General features: G+C 39.1%; 1 protein-coding gene across 11 annotated transcripts in view; it reads right to left on the bottom strand.

Moving 5' to 3' along the window:
- LOC139694990 (uncharacterized) overlaps positions 1-21,878 on the bottom strand; it is a 229,338-nt gene that overhangs the window by 72,456 nt on the left and 135,004 nt on the right. For 6 of the 11 annotated variants that reach the window (XM_071593555.1, XM_071593547.1, XM_071593549.1 and 3 more), the window contains exons 1-3: positions 12,164-12,363; positions 5,733-5,894; positions 3,464-3,574 (exon numbers count right to left, since the gene is read on the bottom strand). In XM_071593555.1, coding sequence (XP_071449656.1) covers positions 3,464-3,574; positions 5,733-5,894; positions 12,164-12,331 — 441 coding nt within the window. In that variant the 5' untranslated portion in view covers positions 12,332-12,363. Of the gene's footprint in view, positions 1-3,463; positions 3,575-5,732; positions 5,895-6,441; positions 6,792-12,163; positions 12,364-13,687; positions 13,720-21,878 lie in introns of those variants that run through there. The other 5 variants (XM_071593552.1, XM_071593550.1, XM_071593557.1 and 2 more) reach the window with 3 other exon arrangements.

Below are 21,878 nucleotides of genomic sequence, written 5' to 3' on the forward strand. Positions count from 1 at the left end.
CTTTCTTTGTGTCTCTATATTCTAAAAATCTACATCTGTGTTTTTATATATTTGTGTGTCGCCGAAGAGCGTTCCATTTTGAAGATATTTTAAATATATATATATATATATATATATATATATATATATATATATATATATATATATATATATATATATATATATATATATTTATTTATTTATTAAATATATATACATATAGACCCTTGCAGTATGGGAAATTCACTGTCTTTATATGCACACATAAATGCACATGGTTTTACGATTCAAATCCAATTCCGGCCTGGAAAAGAAAGCAATGCCTGTGAAGCATTGTTTAAGTAATGAATATTTGAAGCGTAGTAAAATAAAAACACTGCAAAGCCTCTTGCCATTCCAGTAATCTGAATTATAATTATTTGAGAAAACCACTTTTTCATTCCCAGAGGATGAGGAGAAATTTGTAGATTCCTATTGGTAGATGTTTAGAGATTTTACTGTAAAATTACCTGCTACTAATTTGAATGCAATTTTATTGTGTAGCTATGTATACATTTCTTTTGGGTAAAATGGCCAGTTGGAGTATAAACTGTTATTCTTAGGTAACTGTTGCATCTGCTTTTTCTCATTTGCATGTTTGAAATGATGTTTTTGTTACCCTTGTAAGTTATGCAAAATTGATAGGAAGAATGTAGGTTTTGGCAAATTTGGATATGCAAAAACTTGCATATCATGAAATTAATTTTGTTCTGCTCTGTTTGTCAATGGAAAAGTTGAAAGCATGGTTCTATTCATTCAGTTTTGTGCAATGTGCCTGATTTTTTGACACATCGGACCTTGTGCCAGAAACATGAAGTATTCTATTGTGGACCAACTATTTTGCTAGATACAAGGAAATACATTCTATCAATGAGAAAAATATTTACTGCTGCATTCAAAATATGTGAGCATAATGTAAGGCATGAGTTAATTCTAACTTATTCTTACTATGGCATATATTTTGGATTAATTCTTTATGTGGAAAACTGTGGTTGGAATTCTTCAGTAGTGCCTTCTGCCAATGTAAATGGGCAAATATCTCTTATAAGCCCCAAATATTTGGTTATGTGTCAGTTCTTACTCGGTAATGGCAGTAGTAGTTCTCATTTTAACAGGTGTTACAATACTGCATAGTATTGCTCCATTATTATCCCCTGAAATCCTGGCTTATACATCTGCCAGTTAGGACATTGTGTTGGACTGTTAGTGTGATTTTTGGGAGGACGTAAACTTACTTCAGGGTTACTTCATGAGAACTGCTCCCGATGCGATGATGCACAGAGCAGCTTAAAATGCTCTTTGAGTGGGAATCAGATTGTATCCACCTTGTTTATATATATATATATATATATATATATATATATAAAAACACAGATGTAGATTTTTAGAATATAGAGACACAAAGAAAGGACACTCACAATTTGTTATTTTACGTTTCGACAGCACGGCTGTCGTCTTCAGAATCAGATTCTGAAGACGACAGCCGTGCTGTCGAAACGTAAAATAACAAATTGTGAGTGTCCTTTCTTTGTGTCTCTATATTCTAAAAATCTACATCTGTGTTTTTATATATATATATATATATATATATATATATATAAACAAGATATAAGGAAATACATTCTATCAATGAGAAAAATATTTACTGCTGCATTCAAAATATGTGAGCATAATGTAAGGCATGAGTTAATTCTAACTTATTCTTACTATGGCATATATTTTGGATTAATTCTTTATGTGGAAAACTGTGGTTGGAATTCTTCAGTAGTGCCTTCTGCCAATGTAAATGGGCAAATATCTCTTATAAGCCCCAAATATTTGGTTATGTGTCAGTTCTTACTCGGTAATGGCAGTAGTAGTTCTCATTTTAACAGGTGTTACAATACTGCATAGTATTGCTCCATTATTATCCCCTGAAATCCTGGCTTATACATCTGCCAGTTAGGACATTGTGTTGGACTGTTAGTGTGATTTTTGGGAGGACGTAAACTTACTTCAGGGTTACTTCATGAGAACTGCTCCCGATGCGATGATGCACAGAGCAGCTTAAAATGCTCTTTGAGTGGGAATCAGATTGTATCCACCTTGTTTATATATATATATATATATATATATATATATAAAAACACAGATGTAGATTTTTAGAATATAGAGACACAAAGAAAGGACACTCACAATTTGTTATTTTACGTTTCGACAGCACGGCTGTCGTCTTCAGAATCAGATTCTGAAGACGACAGCCGTGCTGTCGAAACGTAAAATAACAAATTGTGAGTGTCCTTTCTTTGTGTCTCTATATTCTAAAAATCTACATCTGTGTTTTTATATATTTGTGTGTCGCCGATGAGCGTTCCATTTCGAAGATATTTTATATATATATATATATATATATATATATATATATATATATATATATATATATGGGTCCCAGGTTCGATTCCCAGGCAAGGCACTCTGGGCACCTTCAGCTCCACCCAAGCTATGTGATTTTTTGGGAACCAGGTCTTCCTGGGAAACCATAACCGGTACAGGGAAAGGAACTGGCCCCCCAACCCTGATGTGTGAATTTCACATGCTGTATAGGGCTTAGTACTGGGTGAACTCTACCTTCACCTACTAAACCAACCTTCGGGTTGATTACTGTGTTTATGGTTTTTTTATATATGTATATATATGTATATATATATATATATATATATATATATATATATATATATATATATATATATATATATATATATATATATATATATATATATATATATATATATGTATGTATGTATGTATGTATGTATGTATGTATGTATGTATGTATGTATGTATGTATGTATGTATGTATATATATATATATGTATGTATGTATGTATGTATATATATACATACATATATATATATATATATATATATATATATGCTTTCGTAGACGTAACACGGAAGTGCCGAATAGTACAATAAACAGTAACACACAATATAGAAACACAAAAAAAGGAACACTCACACGTATTTTCTTGATATTTCGACGGAAACAATCCGTCCTCCTCTGAAGATACAGAAGTAAACTACATCATCATCATTACTTCTACATCTTCAGAGGAAGACGGATTGTTTCCGTCGAAATATCAAGAAAATACGTGTGAGTGTTCCTTTTTTTGTGTTTCTATATTGTGTGTTACTGTTTATTGTACTATATATATATATATATATATATATATATATATATATATACACACACACACACACATATATATATATATATATATATATATATATATATATATATATATATATATATATAGGAGTGCCCAAAGGGATCACCCAATATTGAATTTGGGCCTGTTTAAAAACAATATTACATAGGGGAGTTTCATTTGAATTCCATGCAGTTTAAGGGCTTTATTAATTTTCTTTGTTCACTTTATCAAAACTGACGGGTATTAGCACTTACCAGTTCCTGTAGCGATATCCCTTTGAGACCTTCTTCGTCCATTTCTTTGGCTTCGCTGTCCCCTTTGGAAAACCCAACGCCCAACTGAGATCCCATGTTTGACTGCAAATTCTATGGTCATGCCAAAAACACAAATATGTTTCAAACCATCATGCACTTAGAAAAAATAAGTGAAACTAGCACAGTCTAGCAAACAAACTTTTGCTACCATGACACTAAAGAACAAAAAGTCAGATATACATAAATAATGTGAACACTGCCACAAGATAATTCATTGAGCTGTAATACTTTGAAAAATACGAGATCTTTTTTTGCATTCTACCAATTCGTAGTGTTGAAACTCATTCATCACTGAGAGCCTTTCGGGTGTCTGTCTAGTGGATAACTAACATTAAGGAAGGGCATTTCTCAATGCAGCTGTCAAATGCAAACTTTACAAAACTCTAATGAGCTTAAATTCTTATCTCTTGTTCGACAGAGAACTTTATCAAGATATAAATGGGCTGATAGGAAGTAAATTAAGATAAAACAATCTAATCAGGAAGAAATAGTTCATAAGAAGAAAAGAAAAAATACTTAAGAGGAATTCAAAGATGAGTTACTCTTAAGGTTGCTCATTCTTAATCAATCATAAATTGGTAAATAAAAGTCACCTTTTTTCACGTAGACAAGCTAATTTGGGGAGGTCCAGTAATCTGCCTTCTTCAACTCAAAATGAACTTCCCCTCCTGCCCATGCCTCCAATATATTGAGATGAATGTTTCAGGCAATTTAATTTTAATGTAAAACTGATCGCATTTACTACAACAAATAGCATAGAAAAGTACAAGTCTTTACTTCTTTGAATCATCAAAACGATAACCATAGACATTATTTACGCATACTCATTTATCATAATCAATAGTTTTTAAGCAAATAACTGCAGCTGAGTTAAATTTTTCAGCTGGTGACCGACAGCCCAAGAAATGGCAATCATTAATTGAATGGGACATAACTAATAATTGAGTATAGGAACATTTGCAAATTTTGTTACCTAAATTAAGAGTTTCATAATTAATTCTTTATGAAAACAGTACAAACAATCGATGAGCACATTGCATGTCACTTGGAGCCAAAATGTTTTCCACGATATTGAAAAGGAATAAATAGGCCTCAATCATTTTTTGAAGTATGCTAACAACTCCACTGGCAAAAACTGTATGGGGAAGACATACACTAGTTTGCACCATTTATATTGATACAGATACACAACTGGAAAGCACTTTGAATTTTTTGACCATATAATGCTGATAAAATAACTGAACAGGCTACGCACACAATTAATAAATAGTTACTTCAAGAATTCACTAACTCATTTAGCTTTGTGGATTGTCACAAATTTGATTCAATAATCTATTGTGTGACAACTAGGTTTCAATACAGTTAATTATCATAGCCAAATGATGATATTGCTACCAATATTCCTTAACCAATCATGAAACATGCTGTATAAAAACCTTGTCTCACATTGAATAAAATATCATCAGAATCATGGAGCAATTTCTTCCCTCCATAATAAATTAATCCAAACAGGTTAGCCAGAGCAAAATATCCTTCATCTTTAATCATGTCACCAACTTACATGATCAGCCCTTTCTCTATCCAATCAAGAAAAAAAGTTTGATTTTGGGCATTAAATCGTACAACTACTTTAATGGAAGTTAATAATAAAAACTAAGTAATCGTACAAAATGAAATTTACCTTCATTTGATGAGTGAAAGCATGCAATTCACTGATTTTTCATATGTACAGCAATTTCCTTTGGTTATCCAGAGCTAGGGATATAGTGAGAAGGATCTAGGCTACAAAGGTCACAGAGCACACAAATAATACATCTATGGGCATAAATTTATAGGACTACTTGTCTGATTCCTCTTACCTCAGCATTAACAGAGATGTTTTCTTTCTTATACTCCATCCTCTATGCCCTCTTGCCGAAATGCACACTACACGCATTTTATAAATATATAATATATATGGATATAAATTGGGAAAGATACTACCCAGCAGTCCAGCCAAATTCCAGTTTAAAAACCAAACTTTGGATGTTTTCCCCTTATCAGAGTGTTCAAAAAAAATTTTTGACAGTCAGAGTTTAGAAATAATACATTTAAACTCATTTTTCCTCCGCCCTATTACAACAATAGAGCAATCCCTTTGGAAAAAAAATCAATTGGAGAACTTGTGAAACAATGTGTTTCAATTGCAAAGTTGAAGGACACATCTTACCACTGAAAAATTTTCCTTCTCAGCATCAGACTTCTTCCCTTTCTTCACCTTCTTCTTCCCCTCTCCCATATCCTTTTTGACCTTGCGAGTCCCCGCCTTCTTTGGAGCCTCCGAGTCTTGAGCTGAATCAGTTATTTCCACCTTCTGCTCCTCTTTCTTCACCTTGATAACACAAAAAAATCGTTACTGTCAAAGGTTCAAAATAGGGGCATAATATCAATGATACTGAATTCAATCAGGAACAATCACTATAGAAACTATTACAATACACATTATTTTGCTATTTACTATTTCACAAAGTCTCTGGCATTTCAATAGAATGAAAAAAAAATACCTCCTAAAAGAATAAGTCGTGATCATAGATGTGGAGTCTCCATTAAAGTCTTTCTGCTCCCAAACTGAGATTTTCACTACCACTCTCCCAATTTTAAGCTATTTACAATAACACTGTCACAGCAACACATATGTCCCTAGGAAACTTTTCCTGATACAGTTTACATCATAGTTTTTTAAGACCTAATTCTTGGATCGTAAATTAAAAGACTGAAAATTTAATATTAATTCAACATCAATATGTTGTAATAGATATCAACTTGATTGTAGTCCCATCCTATTTTTATAGAATTTTAAGCTAGTACTTCTCAAGCAGAAACTTGGGAGTGGATTATGCACCTAAGTACCAATCAAAATAAATTATTCTATCACTCACCAAGTAATCCTTAACATGAGTTCGTCATGTTTAGACATTTTGTTCACGAAGAGACCCATCTTGCCACAATTAAAAACCTGTTGTAGCAGGTAGCTGTCAGAATCTACAAGCTTTTTGAAGTCATTGGGGGAAGTTCTCTGATACATATGAAGAGCTGGCTGCTTCACCATACCTCAAAATGCTGTTGATGCCATTTTCTCTCTTAAACTTCTCGAATCATCCACGCATTCCCTTAAATAATTCCTCTTCAGCAATTGATAATCTCGGCATCCCCTTAATGAAGTCACTGAAAATCACTTAGCCTTCTGATAAATAATGCTGTCAATAATATTATCTATCACCTAACAATTGCTTTTCAATTATCCATAGGAGAAGCAACCTTTCAACATCATTGAGAATATGCAATTTTTACGTAGATATTCTTGTCACTCCCTTTCAAGCCTCTAATCCCCATTATCTTGTCCGTATTCTTTAGGATAGTTCAAATTGCTCATGTAGACTGATTGAACATGTACGTGCATTGTAGATCAGCCAAGCTCACACCTTGTTCTTGCTCTTCATGATTTTACTTTCCATTTCTATGGTTATTGTTGTTCTCCTTCAGTTAAGTCCTTCAGTCTTCTTGCAGTTTCTCCTTTGGGGACATTTTCAAAACTATGAACAAAATATTATTAAACTTTGCACAAAGAATGTCTAATCACAAGTTTGGAAAAAATTGTGATCACTAGCAACTCTACAATGATAGTGAAACGAGTGCTAAGCACAAACTGAAGCAGTATATGTGCAATCAGTTCAGGAATCCCTCTCTCCTTATCACTTGTTATGCAAAAAGTCTTTCATTAAGCGAACCATTTTTTTCAAAATATTTTTGCTCCTTATGTGAATTACTTGCTAACCGAGGTGCTGGTTAAGCAAGGCTCAATTGTATTTATAGCCATGAGGCACAACTCCATGCCAATGTTTGATGCGGAAACTTATCACAATGCTAGGGAGTAATCAAATGTTCATTGGATTCCCATATTTGTGATTATATCAGAATACATGTATATTAGAATAAATGAACTAATAACATTAACCTAAGTGCCAATTAATGGACAAACTTGGGTGAATGTTTGAAATTAATATTCAACGTTCTAAAATTATAATACCAACAATGGCTACCACTTAGTAACTGAAATATCAAGTAAAAGCATTAAGTAAGAAATCAATCACCGAGTCGCATGTACCATTACCTCTTACTGGCTCAGACTAAATAAAGAGTCACTGAATCAATAAATAATACAAGGGTTAACAAACATACCTATTTGATTGGCATCATGAGTTACAGTTAATTATATTAGGTATAAATTTAAAAAATGAATTTTACAAAAGTAAGTACTGGTTCAAGCAAAACTCATTCAGGATTTACTTTCAATCACACAAATTAGAACATAATCAATTATTAACTGGTAATAAAAATGTAGGAACAGAAATCACACAAATGATTTTATAAAATTTTGTGAAATCATTTGTAACTTATATATGTGTAAAAACTGTAAGCCAAGATTAACATGAAAATTGGAAACTATGTAGATGTTACAATAAAGTACTATTGAATAACTGTTCTTGAAACCGAGTGAAACTCAAAACAATATACATTTCATCATAAAATTGCACACAATACGGCTATTAATTGTATGGTCCATTTCACTAATTTTTACAATCCACAAATATGACTAAATCTTTATCTCTAAAAATAAAATTGGTCATTCTCATTGAGACTTCACTTTCAGAATTTTCTTCATAAAATAAAACCTACAGTTTATTATTACAATAATTAATGGTTACTTTTTGCATTAAATTATCTGGCAATTATTATTATGATAAGGATCATCATACTTTTCTTCTGTATATTCACAGACCAAAGTAGGAGGTAAACAACATCATCACTAAGAGAAACCTTTTTCTTAGTACTTTGTAAAACATATTTATAACAAAATGTAATGTCCAAGAACACAAATTAACCCGGAAAAACAATATGAAATTAACAGAATAACAAGGAATATAGAAAAATTTCCCTCCAATGAATGTGCAATCAGCAAGTTTCTCCCAAATAATATAAGTCACTGATTTCACATATCTTTCTTAGATAACAGAAAACTTTAGCTTCATAACAATAGAGTACACATAAGTAACTGCTATTTAGACTAAGAGGCTATTTGAAAACAATAAAAGGAATTAGTGACACAATTATGATAAATTAATGGACCAATTGTTTCGCTAATACTCATTTCATAAAACATTCAATTATTTACAACTATTACTACACACACAAGTTGGTACCTATTTGTTAAAAGTACTCTAAATCATACAGCTACTTACAATGAACTACAGCATTAATGGCAATGTGCATTTAAAGGGGACCAAATAAAACATGATAATTGAATTTTTAATACATATATATGTATAATTAAATTAAAAAAAAAATAAATATATATAAATAAATTATTTATTTATTTATTTATACATATTTATTCATATTTTTATATGAGTATATATATATATATATATATGGAGAGAGAGAGAGTGGAACACATATATAAGACAAACATAGGTGAGGTGAGGAAGGTGAAATCAAGTAGATCACAAGTGCAAAAATATTTCCTTGACCAGGATTTTCTCAGTATCTATATCCATGTGAATGAATGTTTGTACCCCATACGGCAGGTTTTTCATGCTTGAAGGTGTAAATACTTGGGAGAAGAATAGTCACATTTCTGAGGACATTAAAAAAAATCGCGTTGGTGAAAGAAGCATTTGCCAAGAGAAGTGAGTTGATGACAGGCACTTTAGGTACATATATGAAGGATGGATTGGTACTGACTCCAGCAGTACTATAAATGTATGGTTTGGAAACTGGTGTCTTATGACAGAGGTTAAGCCTAGATAGAGATATCATGTGAGAGGTGAAATGACATTTGGCAGAGAGAGTCAGGCTAACAATTATATTTTGCATTACTTGAAAAGGGCAGAGAGGCAGTTAATATAACTGAAGTTTAAAGCAAGTAGGGGGAGGGGATTGAGAGGATACTATAATGAAAGAGGTACAGTGGGATATTGGTGAGTTTACATGATGGAGACAAGAGATAGGGAAAGTAAGGGAAAGAGGAAGGAGAAACGAGGAGGAGCTCAGTAGTCTACAAAGGTGTATAATGGTAATAGGTAAAAGTGTTTGGGACCATTCTAATTCATTCTCTAATTGTTGGATTACAGATTATGATAGTATCCTCCTTTCCTACGGTGTGAATGTTTGTGATGACCTTAATTGTAATGTGTAAGGGTTAGGTGGAAGGAGGAACTATGAAGTCTCAATCTCACTCTAATGAAGTCTTTAAAAAAATAAATATATAATTAAATAAATCAATCTCATTTAAATGCCACATCTGTTTCTATAATTAGTCAATGAGGGTTGCCACCTTTCTGCAGATCAAGCCCTGGGATGTATACCAAGCACTGATGTACACTCAAGCAATGTTTACATTCTATGAAAAAGGTTCCCACTTTTATGCATTTATAAAGCGTGGTGAATGTAACAGATATGATGTCACCCATTCCTAAAAATTACAATGCTCATAAAGACAATAGACGTGTGCATTTTTTAGGCTTTTGTGAAAATCATCTTTCCAATTACAGGAAATATGCAGCCCTTTTGGGATTTAACTTAATTTTTTGCTTTCACTATCTAGGGCATGTCATGGGTCAATTTACTTCAGTCTCCAAAGAAGGGAAGGATGAGAAGACAAAGTACGAGGGTCATCCGGAAAGTAGTACCCGTTCGTGCCGCATGAAGTGCTGACGACGCGAGTAGCCGCTGGACGAGGTCAGATAGCTTCAGTGGCTTGTCTGCCTTCTCTGAGCCAAGTTGCGTGACGCTAGCATTGCCTGTGTTGTTTCTGTGATTGTTTACAATGTTTAAAAAAATTGAGAACGCCGCCAGTTGTGAAGTGAGGGCAGTGATTAAATTCCTCAATGCAAGAAACGTTCGCCCATGTGATATTCATCGCCAATTAAAGGAGGTGTATGGAGACAATGTAATGGACGAGTCGTCTGTTCGGCGGTGGTGTCGCAACTTCAACATGGGGAGGGGGAACACACACGACGATGAGCGTTCGGAGAGACCGTCTGTCATTACAGACCAACTGGTGAGCTCAGTTGACGAATTCGTGAGGAACGATCGGCGCGTCACAATTGATGACATCTGTGAGCATTTTCCCAATGTTTCTCGAACAATTGTTCATGAAATTGTTAAACACCATCTGCATTATGCAAAAATTTGTGCAAGATGGGTCCCTCGCGTATCTCAATGAGCTGGCGGCGAAGGACTATGCAGCAGGAATACAGAAACTTGTCACACGTTATGACAAATGCCTTAATTTGCTTGGAGATTATGTTGAGAAGTAGTTTAAAGTATCCTCTTTCAAATAAAATTTTTTATGTTTGTTAATATTTACTTTTGTGTCTTTATTTCACGAACGGGTACTACTTTCCGGATGACCCTCGTACTTCTCAAGAGATCATGTAAGCAGGCAAACTTGGTCTTTAAAAATTACTTCTTTGCCATCACATACTTTGACATTAGTGGAAGAGACTCCCAAACCAATATATAAGCAAAGAAAATACCCTAATTCAAGTGCATCATTATCCAGGAGGTCATCTCCTGTAAGGAAAGCATTTCATGCAGATGCAAAAACTCCAACAAAATGCCTGAGCCTATGTTTAATGAGTGGGAATCATGAACAGTCAACTTTGGGCCAAAGCAGAGCCATACAGACTTCTGCTGGGGTTGTACATATTTCCTGCACAGAACAATTTTCCTCTCTAAAGATGGCTACCAAATTAATGGGTTTGAGAGTTTCCTTTGCAAATTTACATTGGTCAGGGAGTATTCTCTAGTTGTTCCCACCAAGAGTGCAGCTACACTTTTCAAAAAATCCTAGGAACTCATCGGGATTAATGATGAAATTTATAAAATCAATTGCTGGTCTTCCCCAGAGGACCTATTTATTGAATCACATGCCTTAGAAACAACCTAGTGTGTATACAATCAGGATGCAACACCAGATGCAAGGTCATAGAGGAGATACACCTAAGAGAGGACCAGTTGTGGGTGGTCATTCCCTAAAATGTTCATTGACTACCTACACAGGCACATATAAGAGAAGTGAATATCCAACGCCTTGATTTTGAGGGAGCCATCAGATTTTATGAATGGTCACTCCTTATCTGAAGAGAACAAAGAGAACCACTGCTGAACACTGTTACATTCACCACTCTCCCTAAATGGTGGTTGCTGAGAAACAGTCCTCCCCACTTACATAATAACAGCTACAAGTGAATCAATGCCAGGAGAGGGTTGGAGAACAGGCTTTCTGGTCGACAGGAATGGGGTAGAAAGCACGAAGAACTGTATAGGTGAATAATTCAGGGCAAATAATAATTTAGGCTGGACAAATTCCATTTGTTAAGTAATATGGAATAGTTCGAAAGGGGTCCAACCAAAACCCAACTTAGACAGGCTTATGGCCAACTCATATGGATAAATCCTATTAGGCTACTCCCGGGTAGCCTAACACATCCACTGAAACATTTCGCGACCAGAGCGCGGCATTTGTCGCTGGAAATGCAAAGAAGTGGCACCCACGTGGTTAGCGTCTAGGGTCAAGGGACTGTCAGGCACACTCACGACAGCATTCCAGTCAACAAGCGTAGGGCGGGGCGCGGGCACAGCGCCACCGTCGGACGACACGACAAAAACATGCTGCGGCGACCCCTCCCCCTCTGCCTCCCCCCGCCTCCACAGCGCTTCCTCCTCCTCCTCTTCCTCCTCCACCGTCCCCTCGAACATGCCCATGACCCTCGCGGCCTCGGGCGAAGAGTCCCCCTCCGTCGCCACAACGCCATCCTCCTCCGCACCCTCCTCCTCCCCCACGCCCTCCTCCACCTCCACGCCATCCACCTCCACGCCCTCTACCTTCGCCTTTCCTTCATCCACCAAGCCCTCCTCCTCCCCCATACCTTCCTCATCCTCCACGCCCTCCACCGTCACCCCACCCACGCACTCCCAACCGTCGTCATCGTCGGGGCTGGAGGCAAATCCGCTCAGGCGACTCGGCGGGGTCACCTCTTCCAGCGGCAGAGACCCCTGCTGTTCCCTCTCCTCCATCAGAGACAAGGACCCCCGTTGTTCCTCCTCGAGAGGAAAGGACCCCCGTTGTGCCTCCTCCTGAGGCAAGGACCCCCGTTGTTCCTCCTCTAGAGGAAATGACCCCCGTTGTTCCTCCTCTAGAGGAAATGACCCCCGTTGTTCCTCCTCCAGAGGAAATGACTCCCGATGTTCCTCCTCCAGTGGTGACTCCTGTTCTTCCTGCCCCAGGGGCGGTGACTCACGTACCAACTCCTCCAGGGGTGCCTGTTCCTCGTCCCCCAGGGGCGGGGACCCCTTCGCATCATCCTCTGGGGAAGGCGACCCCCGGCGTTCCTCCGTCGCCTCCGTCGGGGGCGTCCCTCGCTCGTCCTCCTCGGGAGAGGAGGAAAGCGGGGGCGTGGCTGGCGGGGGCGTGTCGACGCGGATCTCCGGGATAAGGGGGGCGGGGGGGGCAAAGGGGGGCCTCTCTTCCGTGGGCGGCGTCGGCATCTCGAAGGCGGAGTCGTCGGCGACGGTGGTGGAGAAGTCCACGAGGGACACATCCGCAGGGTCCATGCGGCCCACCACCTCCGCCACCACGTCCTCCACCTCCACCTCGGCCGAAGCCCAGGGGGCGCGCCCCGAGGGGGCCACCGCCTCCTCGGGGCTCGCGCCCCCCGCTGGGCTCATTACGTCCTCGGGAAACTCGGCCGCCACACCACAGAACGGGTCAATCGCCCCCAGGGGTGACGGCGGGGAGTCCGCAAGGTCCAACAAGAGGACTTCCGCCCCCTGCCGCGGCTCCCCCTCGTCCTCCTTAGTGTCACGGGGTGCAGGGCCGCCAATCCTGAGTGCCAGCTCGGACTCTATGAGTTCCTGAAGCGAGGCGCCCTCTTCGCCCCCGTCGGCGTCGCCCTCGGCGGGCAGCCGGAATCCTCCCAACAAGTCGGGGGCGGTCGCTACCCCGCCCCCCTCGCCCCCCCCTCCATCCCCACCCACACCGTTCGCGGCCGGGTTAGTGTTTGACGCCACACTGGTGTTAATAAATCCATGGTTAGTAGTTGTTGTTTCGGCCGTACTTACGCCCTTCTTGGCTACGTCGGCCATCTTGTGATCTGAAAGGAATAGAAAACAGAAATGATTAACCAATCAGAGCAAACCTCCTCCGTGGCGTCACATGCAGGCATGTTCGCAACGAGCCCACAACCTAAACCGTGGGTGGCGAACCTATGACACGCGTGCCCAAAGTGGCACACCGAGCTGGGAGGGTGCTGCGGGGAATTCCACGATGGAATGGCACGGGAGTCCGGTCTCAGTGCTCTCCAAGCTGTGGAAGTGGCAGGACGTCAGTTACTCCAAGCTGTGGAAGTGGCAGGACGTCAGTTACTCCAAGCTGTGGAAGTGGCAGGACGTCAGTTATTGTAAACCTTCGCCGAGCGTGTCACCAAAAAAATGGAATCGACGATCGAGCAACATTACGCGATTAAGTTTTGTGCTAAACTGAAAAAAATCTCTTGAGGAGACTAACAAAATGATTCGTGAGGCTTACAGGGACTCTGCTCTGTCCTAAACGCAAGTTTCGAGGTGGGTTAAGGCCTTTAAGGAGGGCCGGGAAGAGGTTCACGACGAACAACGCTCTGGGCGGCCGTCAACCAGCAAAACCGGCAACAATGTGGCTCGTGTTCGACAATTGTTGGACTTTGACCGTCGACTGGGTATCAATCTGGTTGCAAATGAACTGAACTTGACGTCTAATGTTGTATTTCGCATTGTTACTAAAGATTTAGCGACGAGGAAAGTGTGGGTCAAGCTCGTGCCCAAGGTGTTCTCAGAAGACCAAAAGACCAACCGAGCGGCAATTTCAAGTGAACTTTTGTAACGCATTGAACATGAACCTGATAATTTGGACAACGTCATCACTGGTGATGAAACCTGGGTTATTGAATGCGACCCAAAAACAAAACGCCAAAGCTCTGAGTGGCACACCGATCAGTTCCCCAGGCCCAAAAAGGCAAGAATGAGCAAATCGAAAGTGAAAACAATGCTCATTGTCTTTTTCGACAGCAAAGGAGTGGTCCATAAGGAGTTTGTTCCTCAAGGATAGTCTGTTAACGCTGCCTACTACGTGGATGTGCTGGAAAGACTCCGAAAAAGGGTCATTAGGACGAGAAAAGACATCTCCCCTACCTGGTAACTCCATTACGACAACGCGCCTTGCCGCAACGCGCAACGAGTCCGCGAGTTCCTGGCAAAACACCAAGTGCCAACGCTGCCCCACCTACTATAGTCCTGACGTCTCCCCAGCTGACTTCTTTTTGTTCCCTCGGATTAAGGCAGCCCTGAAAAGAATCCGTTTTTCGTTCATAGAAGAGATCCAATCAGCCGTGACGAAGAACTTGCGAGAGGTCCCCGAAGACGCCTTCCAGGACGCGTACCCGTCATAGCAGAGTCACTGGAAAAATGTATAGAGGCCCAAGGACAGTACTTTGAAGAATTTTTAGTGTTTGTGCAAATCAGTTCGATTATTACTAAAAAATAACGGCATTACTTTCGGAATGCACCCTGTATATATAGTATCAGTATGACAAATTCCAACTTCTTAACTGCCTCTTCGCAAATAGTACCTGTGTGCTTTTCCCAAGTTTGATCGAATGCGATAGTGACACCCATGAAAAGCAGTTGGGTCGTTAAATACATAGGTCTTTAGAAAAAATAGAAAATAAATAATTTTGTGTAGATTTTTTCCCACATAATCTCATTTTTGCTCGAAACAATTTCCCCAGAGATTCTCTAAAATGTTTAAGCAATCCAAAAACTAGGATTTCGGTAGGCTAACATAGGCATCTGGGTTTGGCGATGACCTCCTCGTTCGAAGTGAAATGTTTTCCGCCAAGCTATTTCTTCAAGTTTGGAAATAAAATGTTACCGGGGGTCTAATCTGGTGAATAGGGTGGATTTTGCAATAATTTTGATCTTCAATTCCATAATTTTCGCCACCGATACTTCACAAGTGGGTAGCCCTGCAGTGTCTTGATGGAAAGGAATTTTTTCTTCGACAAATGACGTAGTTTTTTCTGGATTATTTCGATCAACCGGAGCAATAACGACACGTTAAACTATCCATATATCCATTTTTGCAACCGATACTTGTGGACGATTCCGCCTCCATCATACAAAATCGTGGCAAATACGTACATGGCCGGCGGATTACACCACCTTCGCCTTCTTCGGAGCCGGATTACCTTTAGAAACCTACTATTTCAATTGTTCTTTTATATTTGGACTGTGCGTAATAGTGTATATATGTTTTGTCAAAAATTATGTATCTACGCAGTAACTCGTCAGGAATAAGGCGGAAAAGCGCCAAACCGGCCTTCGAATCGACCACACGATTGCGTTTATTCCACACTTGTAGCAAATGCGACACCCACATTGTCCAGATTGCTTTCAAACTCAATTTTTAGGGTAAAATTGAAAAAAAATGTAATGGCGAACCTTGTCATATACTTGTGTCCTCAACTATTTTGCTAACTTTGATTTGTCGATCACTCTAGACTGTCCATATGAAGGATTTTGTCAGTCATTCCGGAGGAAGTTACTTCCACAGGGCGTCCCGAACGATGTTTATCATTTGTGGATGTAAGGCCAGTTTTAAATTCATTTACCCAATTAAACATATGCATATATGTGTGTGTTTGCCTAAACATAATTCTTCTGTACTTCAGTACTTCTGTTTCTTCCGATGAAGACGGAGCTAAATTCCGTCGAAATTATTAAGAAATAACGTATATATATATATATATATATATATATATATATATATATATATATATTAATTCATTTATATCTATATATAGGCAAACACATACGCGCACACACCCACAACCTTTCTTCAACGTTAGATTACCGATAATAATCCGCCCTTGCCCGTCGTCCACATGTTCGTCTTCTTAGGTTTCAACCCCTTCTTCCTCCGTCCCTCTCCTCTGACATGACGTCATTCGTCTCAGACACCTGCTCGCCATAGCTCTCTCTTCTTCCGTCCCTTTTTTCACATCGAGTCTTTCGTATAACCAATTTTTTCTCTCGCTCGTATCCGGTCTTTCCAGGACGAGGGCCTTCCAGGAGAATATTCGAGCATTTGCTTCAGCCCAGTGATACCAGTCCTTTCCATTTGCGAGTCTGCTTTCTCGGAAGGCGTAGGAATAGGGATAGTAGTCGGGAGTCGCACATAGGCGAATTTGAAATTTTGGTAATTATGGTTCTGTAATAGCAGAGAGAGGAAAATTTCTAATGAAAATGTAATTGAGACAGTTATTATTTCGCGTTGGTGGGCTTTCGCTAATTTCGGTAATTATTGAGAAAGAGAAAGCATCTCCTTGTCATCATCGGTGGAATAGTGTATAGGTGTGAAGATACGAGGGCAGGATCAACAAGGTGCCATTATCCTCACATTACTGATCGACAAATGCATATCATCAGAATTGAAATTTAACACGCCAGCCTCGCAATATATCAGTTTGGCGAGACTATAGAAAAAATCAATGGAAATTGATTCCCGAGCAGGAGAAAAAATGTGGAATCTTTTTTCTCTCTCACACGTTTACGACCATAGCTGTGAGAAATTTCATGAATTTCATCCGGTGCCTTTTGCTGTAGTTTCATTATTTCGACGAATTCCAGGGTCTAGTAAATACCTGAATAGTTTTCCAACCATTTAAAAATAAAACCATCCTAAATAAAACTATAAGTCATACGATATCCATTTACTATGCCTTCATTTTGAAATTTGGAAAACTATGGCGCTCAGGAATTTTGATATTTACTTAGGTTTACGACTTTTCTCCACTTTTTTACACATACATTCATTCTCTAAGTCCCTACCGAACTCTCCGAACACTTAACTGCGACGATGGGTTAAGTGGAAGAAGGGACCACTAGGTCTCAATTTCACCCAAATAAAGACCTTTATCTATCTATCTATCTATCTATAAATCTCCAGGAACGTCTCCACGCTCGCCGACATTTGGAAAATAAAAACTTTGCAAGTTCCACTGAATGTTCAAAGGAAATTCGACGGAACTTACAAAGTTATTAGTTTTCGAATTTCATAATGAAGTTCCATAAAGTTGAGCCGAGTTACTTGAATTCGCTGACATTATTTAGTAGATTACTGTAAAATGAAAACTGTATTTATCCTCGTGATGCCTCCCAGCGTTTTTCACGCCCTCTGTCGTCATTTAATTCGCAAGCACTCGCGATGCGCTGCCTAGACTCATGACTTCTAGCAGTTGGACGTGATGCTATCGATTCTCAACCCAACTTACTCGCTCTCCTCCATTGGCAGATGGCCGAAGTCTCACCTCAAGTCTCTTAACTAAATTTTTGACAACATATTCAATGGTACAATAACCAAGTAGCATTGTCGTGGACAGTTGTAAATAGTTAATTTTTCAGCAAATAATTATTCAGTGAATACCCCGGCTTTATAATATATTCAAAAGTAAACATTATCTTGCACACAAAAAGGTTCTTCATTATGATCGTGGTATTCTGCATGGCGAGTAATACACCCTAGATGTATCTGTGATGAACTTTAATTTCTTTGAGCTACCACAGTGTTTCTATAGCACAGGTCAACTGTTGGACACCTACTTGAAAACTCGAACAAAAGAGGCATTTCTATGTAATTCGATTTTCTCGTCGTATATGGCAATTTATCTCGCAGTACTACACAAAACGTAGTAACATATAATTACCTTGTATATAAATCTTGGAAGGTACCTTTACACATACGCATTCTTTTATTAGAATTCTAAGCAGTTGTAACTTTCTGCACGTTTTCAACAACCATGCAGTCCAATGCAAAAGTTTTCTGAGAATAAAAATCAATCATCTTGCACGGGATTCGAACCCGGATCCCTCGATGTCCGGCTGAGTGCTTTAGCCAGTTAAGCTATCGAGACGTCCTCGAGCACATTCAGCGGATGACTCCGTCAAAAGTTACTCTTACGGCTTCTCCTTTCTTGGAATTTAACCATGCGGTCGTTGAAATAATCTAATAAACGCACTTACACCTGTTCCATACGTTGCTGTACTGTTTTACTGCCATTTCTCTGATTCGCGCACAAAATTCACCTTTAAGAACTTAAGGAAAAATAACGTTCTATGCACGGGATAGTAAAATGATGACATGGATGAATCTTAAAGTATATGATTTGTGAAGAGTGAAGAAAATGGCGCATAAAAAAGGCAGTTTATCCAAAAAATGTCTCAAAATTAATGCCAATGCCTAGATACATGCTGTTGAAAAAACTCTCCGGCAATGATGAAAAACTATAGGTCCTTAAATTGCAATGAGCAACAATCCAAGATACTTTCAAGATAATTCCTTAATATTTCATGAGGCAATATTTTGTATGATACGGTACATATACGCAACAAGGGAACACGGAAGTCCAGGGGCTAGAGAATTGAATTACTGACCGGAGGGCCACGGTTCAATTCCTGGGCATTCCTCTGGGCACCCCTCGGGACACCCAAGCTGAGGGATTTTTTCGGAAACAGATCTTCCTGGAAAGCCATAGGCGTCACAGGGAATAAGGAACTGGGCCCCCACATTACTCTGCTTAAGTGTGGACTTCACACGTCGCTGGGTTTAGTATAGGGTGAGCTCTATCCTCATCTATCAAACTGACCTTCGGGTTGAAAACTGGGGCTTGTTTTGTTCATATAAAATTACCGGTACAAAACAAAAATAGCAATATAATAAAGGTGTTTTAATTCCATTAATTATGGCATTATATTTCGCTGCACGCACATACGTCATGAAGGCAGGTCACCCCTTTACTTCCTGTGTTAAATGGGGACAATATAAATCAAATGAAACTTCGCATCGGTGAGACACGAATCTTGAGAGAGGGACTGAGATACCCAAAACGACAGAGAGTGCCTGCGGAAAGGTGCCTGGATATTCATGACTTATCGTGTGTCGAAGGAAGCCAAAGGGTGATTGGCTCATCACCGCCCTAAAGTCAGATGATTTATTGCTTTCGTGAAGGATGGTACTTTCAATGAGTAATTGCATTTAGACTGAAATACCAGGTGATTTTTCGCATGGCAGAGCATATGCAAATATACAATATCAGGTTCTATTCGCTACCCTTGATGAAATAATTAAAACTGAAACTGAGCGCTCAACGGATGCAAAATTAAGGGCAGAACTTGATTAACGTTTTATTTAGTTTTATTTGGCACACTGCGAGCCACCACTAGGGTGTGTGATACAATGAAAGAAACGATTTTAAACTTTAAAATCAATTGTAAACCCAAAAAATATAAATTTTTTTACCTCAATGAGTTCACCAATTGCATGCGAAAAGATTTTCTCAGCACATTTAAAATATTTACTGCAAGCCCGAAAAGTTAGATATCTAAGTACAATGAACATTGTATCAGGGAAAAACATATGCCATTGTTTTATAAACCATAACCATAGTAATCAACCCGAATGTCGGTTTGGTAGCTGATGGTAGAGTTCACCCAGTACTAAGCCCGACGGCGTGTGAAATTCACGCATCAGGGTAGGAGGGGGGGCAAGTCCTTTCCCTAAGCCGGTTATGGTATCCCAGGAATTAATTAAATTAAAAATAGCAATTTTCCACAAAAATAAAATTTAATGCGACCGGTTTCAATGTTACTACATCATCATCAGGTACCTGACCTGATGATGATGTAGTAACATTGAAACCGGTTGCATTAAATTTTATTTTTGTGGAAAATTGCTATTTTTAATTAATCATGATATTCCACCATATCACGCCTGAAACGTCTCTTTGTATCCCAGGAAGATCTGGTAACCGAAAAATCACATAGGTAGTATGGAGCTGCAGGTGCCCCGAGAGGGGTGGCCGGGAATCGAAACCGGGCCCTCCGGTAAGTAGACTAACGCTCGACCCCTGGTCTACCGTGACTCAATGTTTTCTATAGAACAACTTTCAATTATTTCTTTTATTTTTACATTGATGTTAATACTATTGAAAACCACAGTAAATTTACGAGATGATCAGCTAATGTCTTCTTATAATGCTCAACATTGGTACAATGTTTCCGGAAAAATATGAGTTTGAAATATGCCCCTCGAGCTCTGTCTAAATTAATAAGCGTCTCCTGCGTTCAAAACCTCTGTTGATTACTATGAGCCTTATATGCTTTCCGTCTCCTTTCTCTTCCTTCTTGTTATCCATTCGCTGCCAGCGATATGTTTAATTGACTGCTGATAAGTACACGTTCAGAAAACTTAAGAGGAAGGATGAATTCTATGGATGGTGATCTGCCCCTCACATAGCCTAGCCTGGGGAGGGAGATTTTACTTCCGAGTGCCGTATAAAGAACGTCACTCTTAGTTCTACATAACGGCTTCTTTGTTACTTAAGCCCGCGGAGCAATATCGCGGACGTGATGAATAATAATTTTTTGAACCAATACACTGATACCACACAAGCCTTCGTATATGTAGAGTTATATCAAGTGTCCGAATTAAGCGCAAGGCAATCACTGTCGAGGTCATGAAGAAAAAATTGATGCCCTTCCACCAATTGGATGGTTGAGCATAGAGGGATGGGTATCTACAAATTTTTCACCAAGTTCATCCGAATACCTCAGAATGTTTAATTTAGTGAATTCTGCGTATATTTTTCATTTTTTAAGAAGATGCGTAAATCTACATCTACACAAATACCACCAAAAATGTGTGGCAAGGGGGGTACAAGCACCATATGAGAGGGACAAGGGATAAGGGAGAGGAAGGAGTTTTAAAGGGTTAGGAAGAGGGAAATAAAATTCGCTTAAAATCCTTCATTATTGCAAATAAATGAATAAATTTAATCGCCACCACCTGCAGGAAGACGTTTCGTTGCCTCCGCAGGTGCAATTATTCGAGCCGTTCCCTTCTCGGCCCATATTCTTATGACTTTCCCTCTGCCATTCTCAGAGCCACAATACGAATCATAGCTTTTGGCGTTAAAATCTCCACCAGCTAAAGTGGGATCGACATTTGCAAAGCGAGCATCCAAGTTGGTGGGCATTAATTTTTCATTGTGCGGTAAATTTCAGGCGATGAATGTGACTGCACCATATGTAGCGACTCCTTTTACCCCCACCCCTTCTCGTATTTCCCCGCAGTCTGCGACATCCAAGGGGTCGTCACGGAGTCCATTTTTTCATACAATGGCGACACCGCTGGTTTATCTGTTACCTGAGGTTTCTGAACCCT

The sequence above is a fragment of the Hetaerina americana genome, unplaced genomic scaffold, assembly GCF_022747635.1.
Source record: "Hetaerina americana unplaced genomic scaffold, ioHetAmer1.1.p SCAF_6, whole genome shotgun sequence".
In the NCBI taxonomy this organism is placed as follows: domain Eukaryota; kingdom Metazoa; phylum Arthropoda; class Insecta; order Odonata; family Calopterygidae; genus Hetaerina; species Hetaerina americana.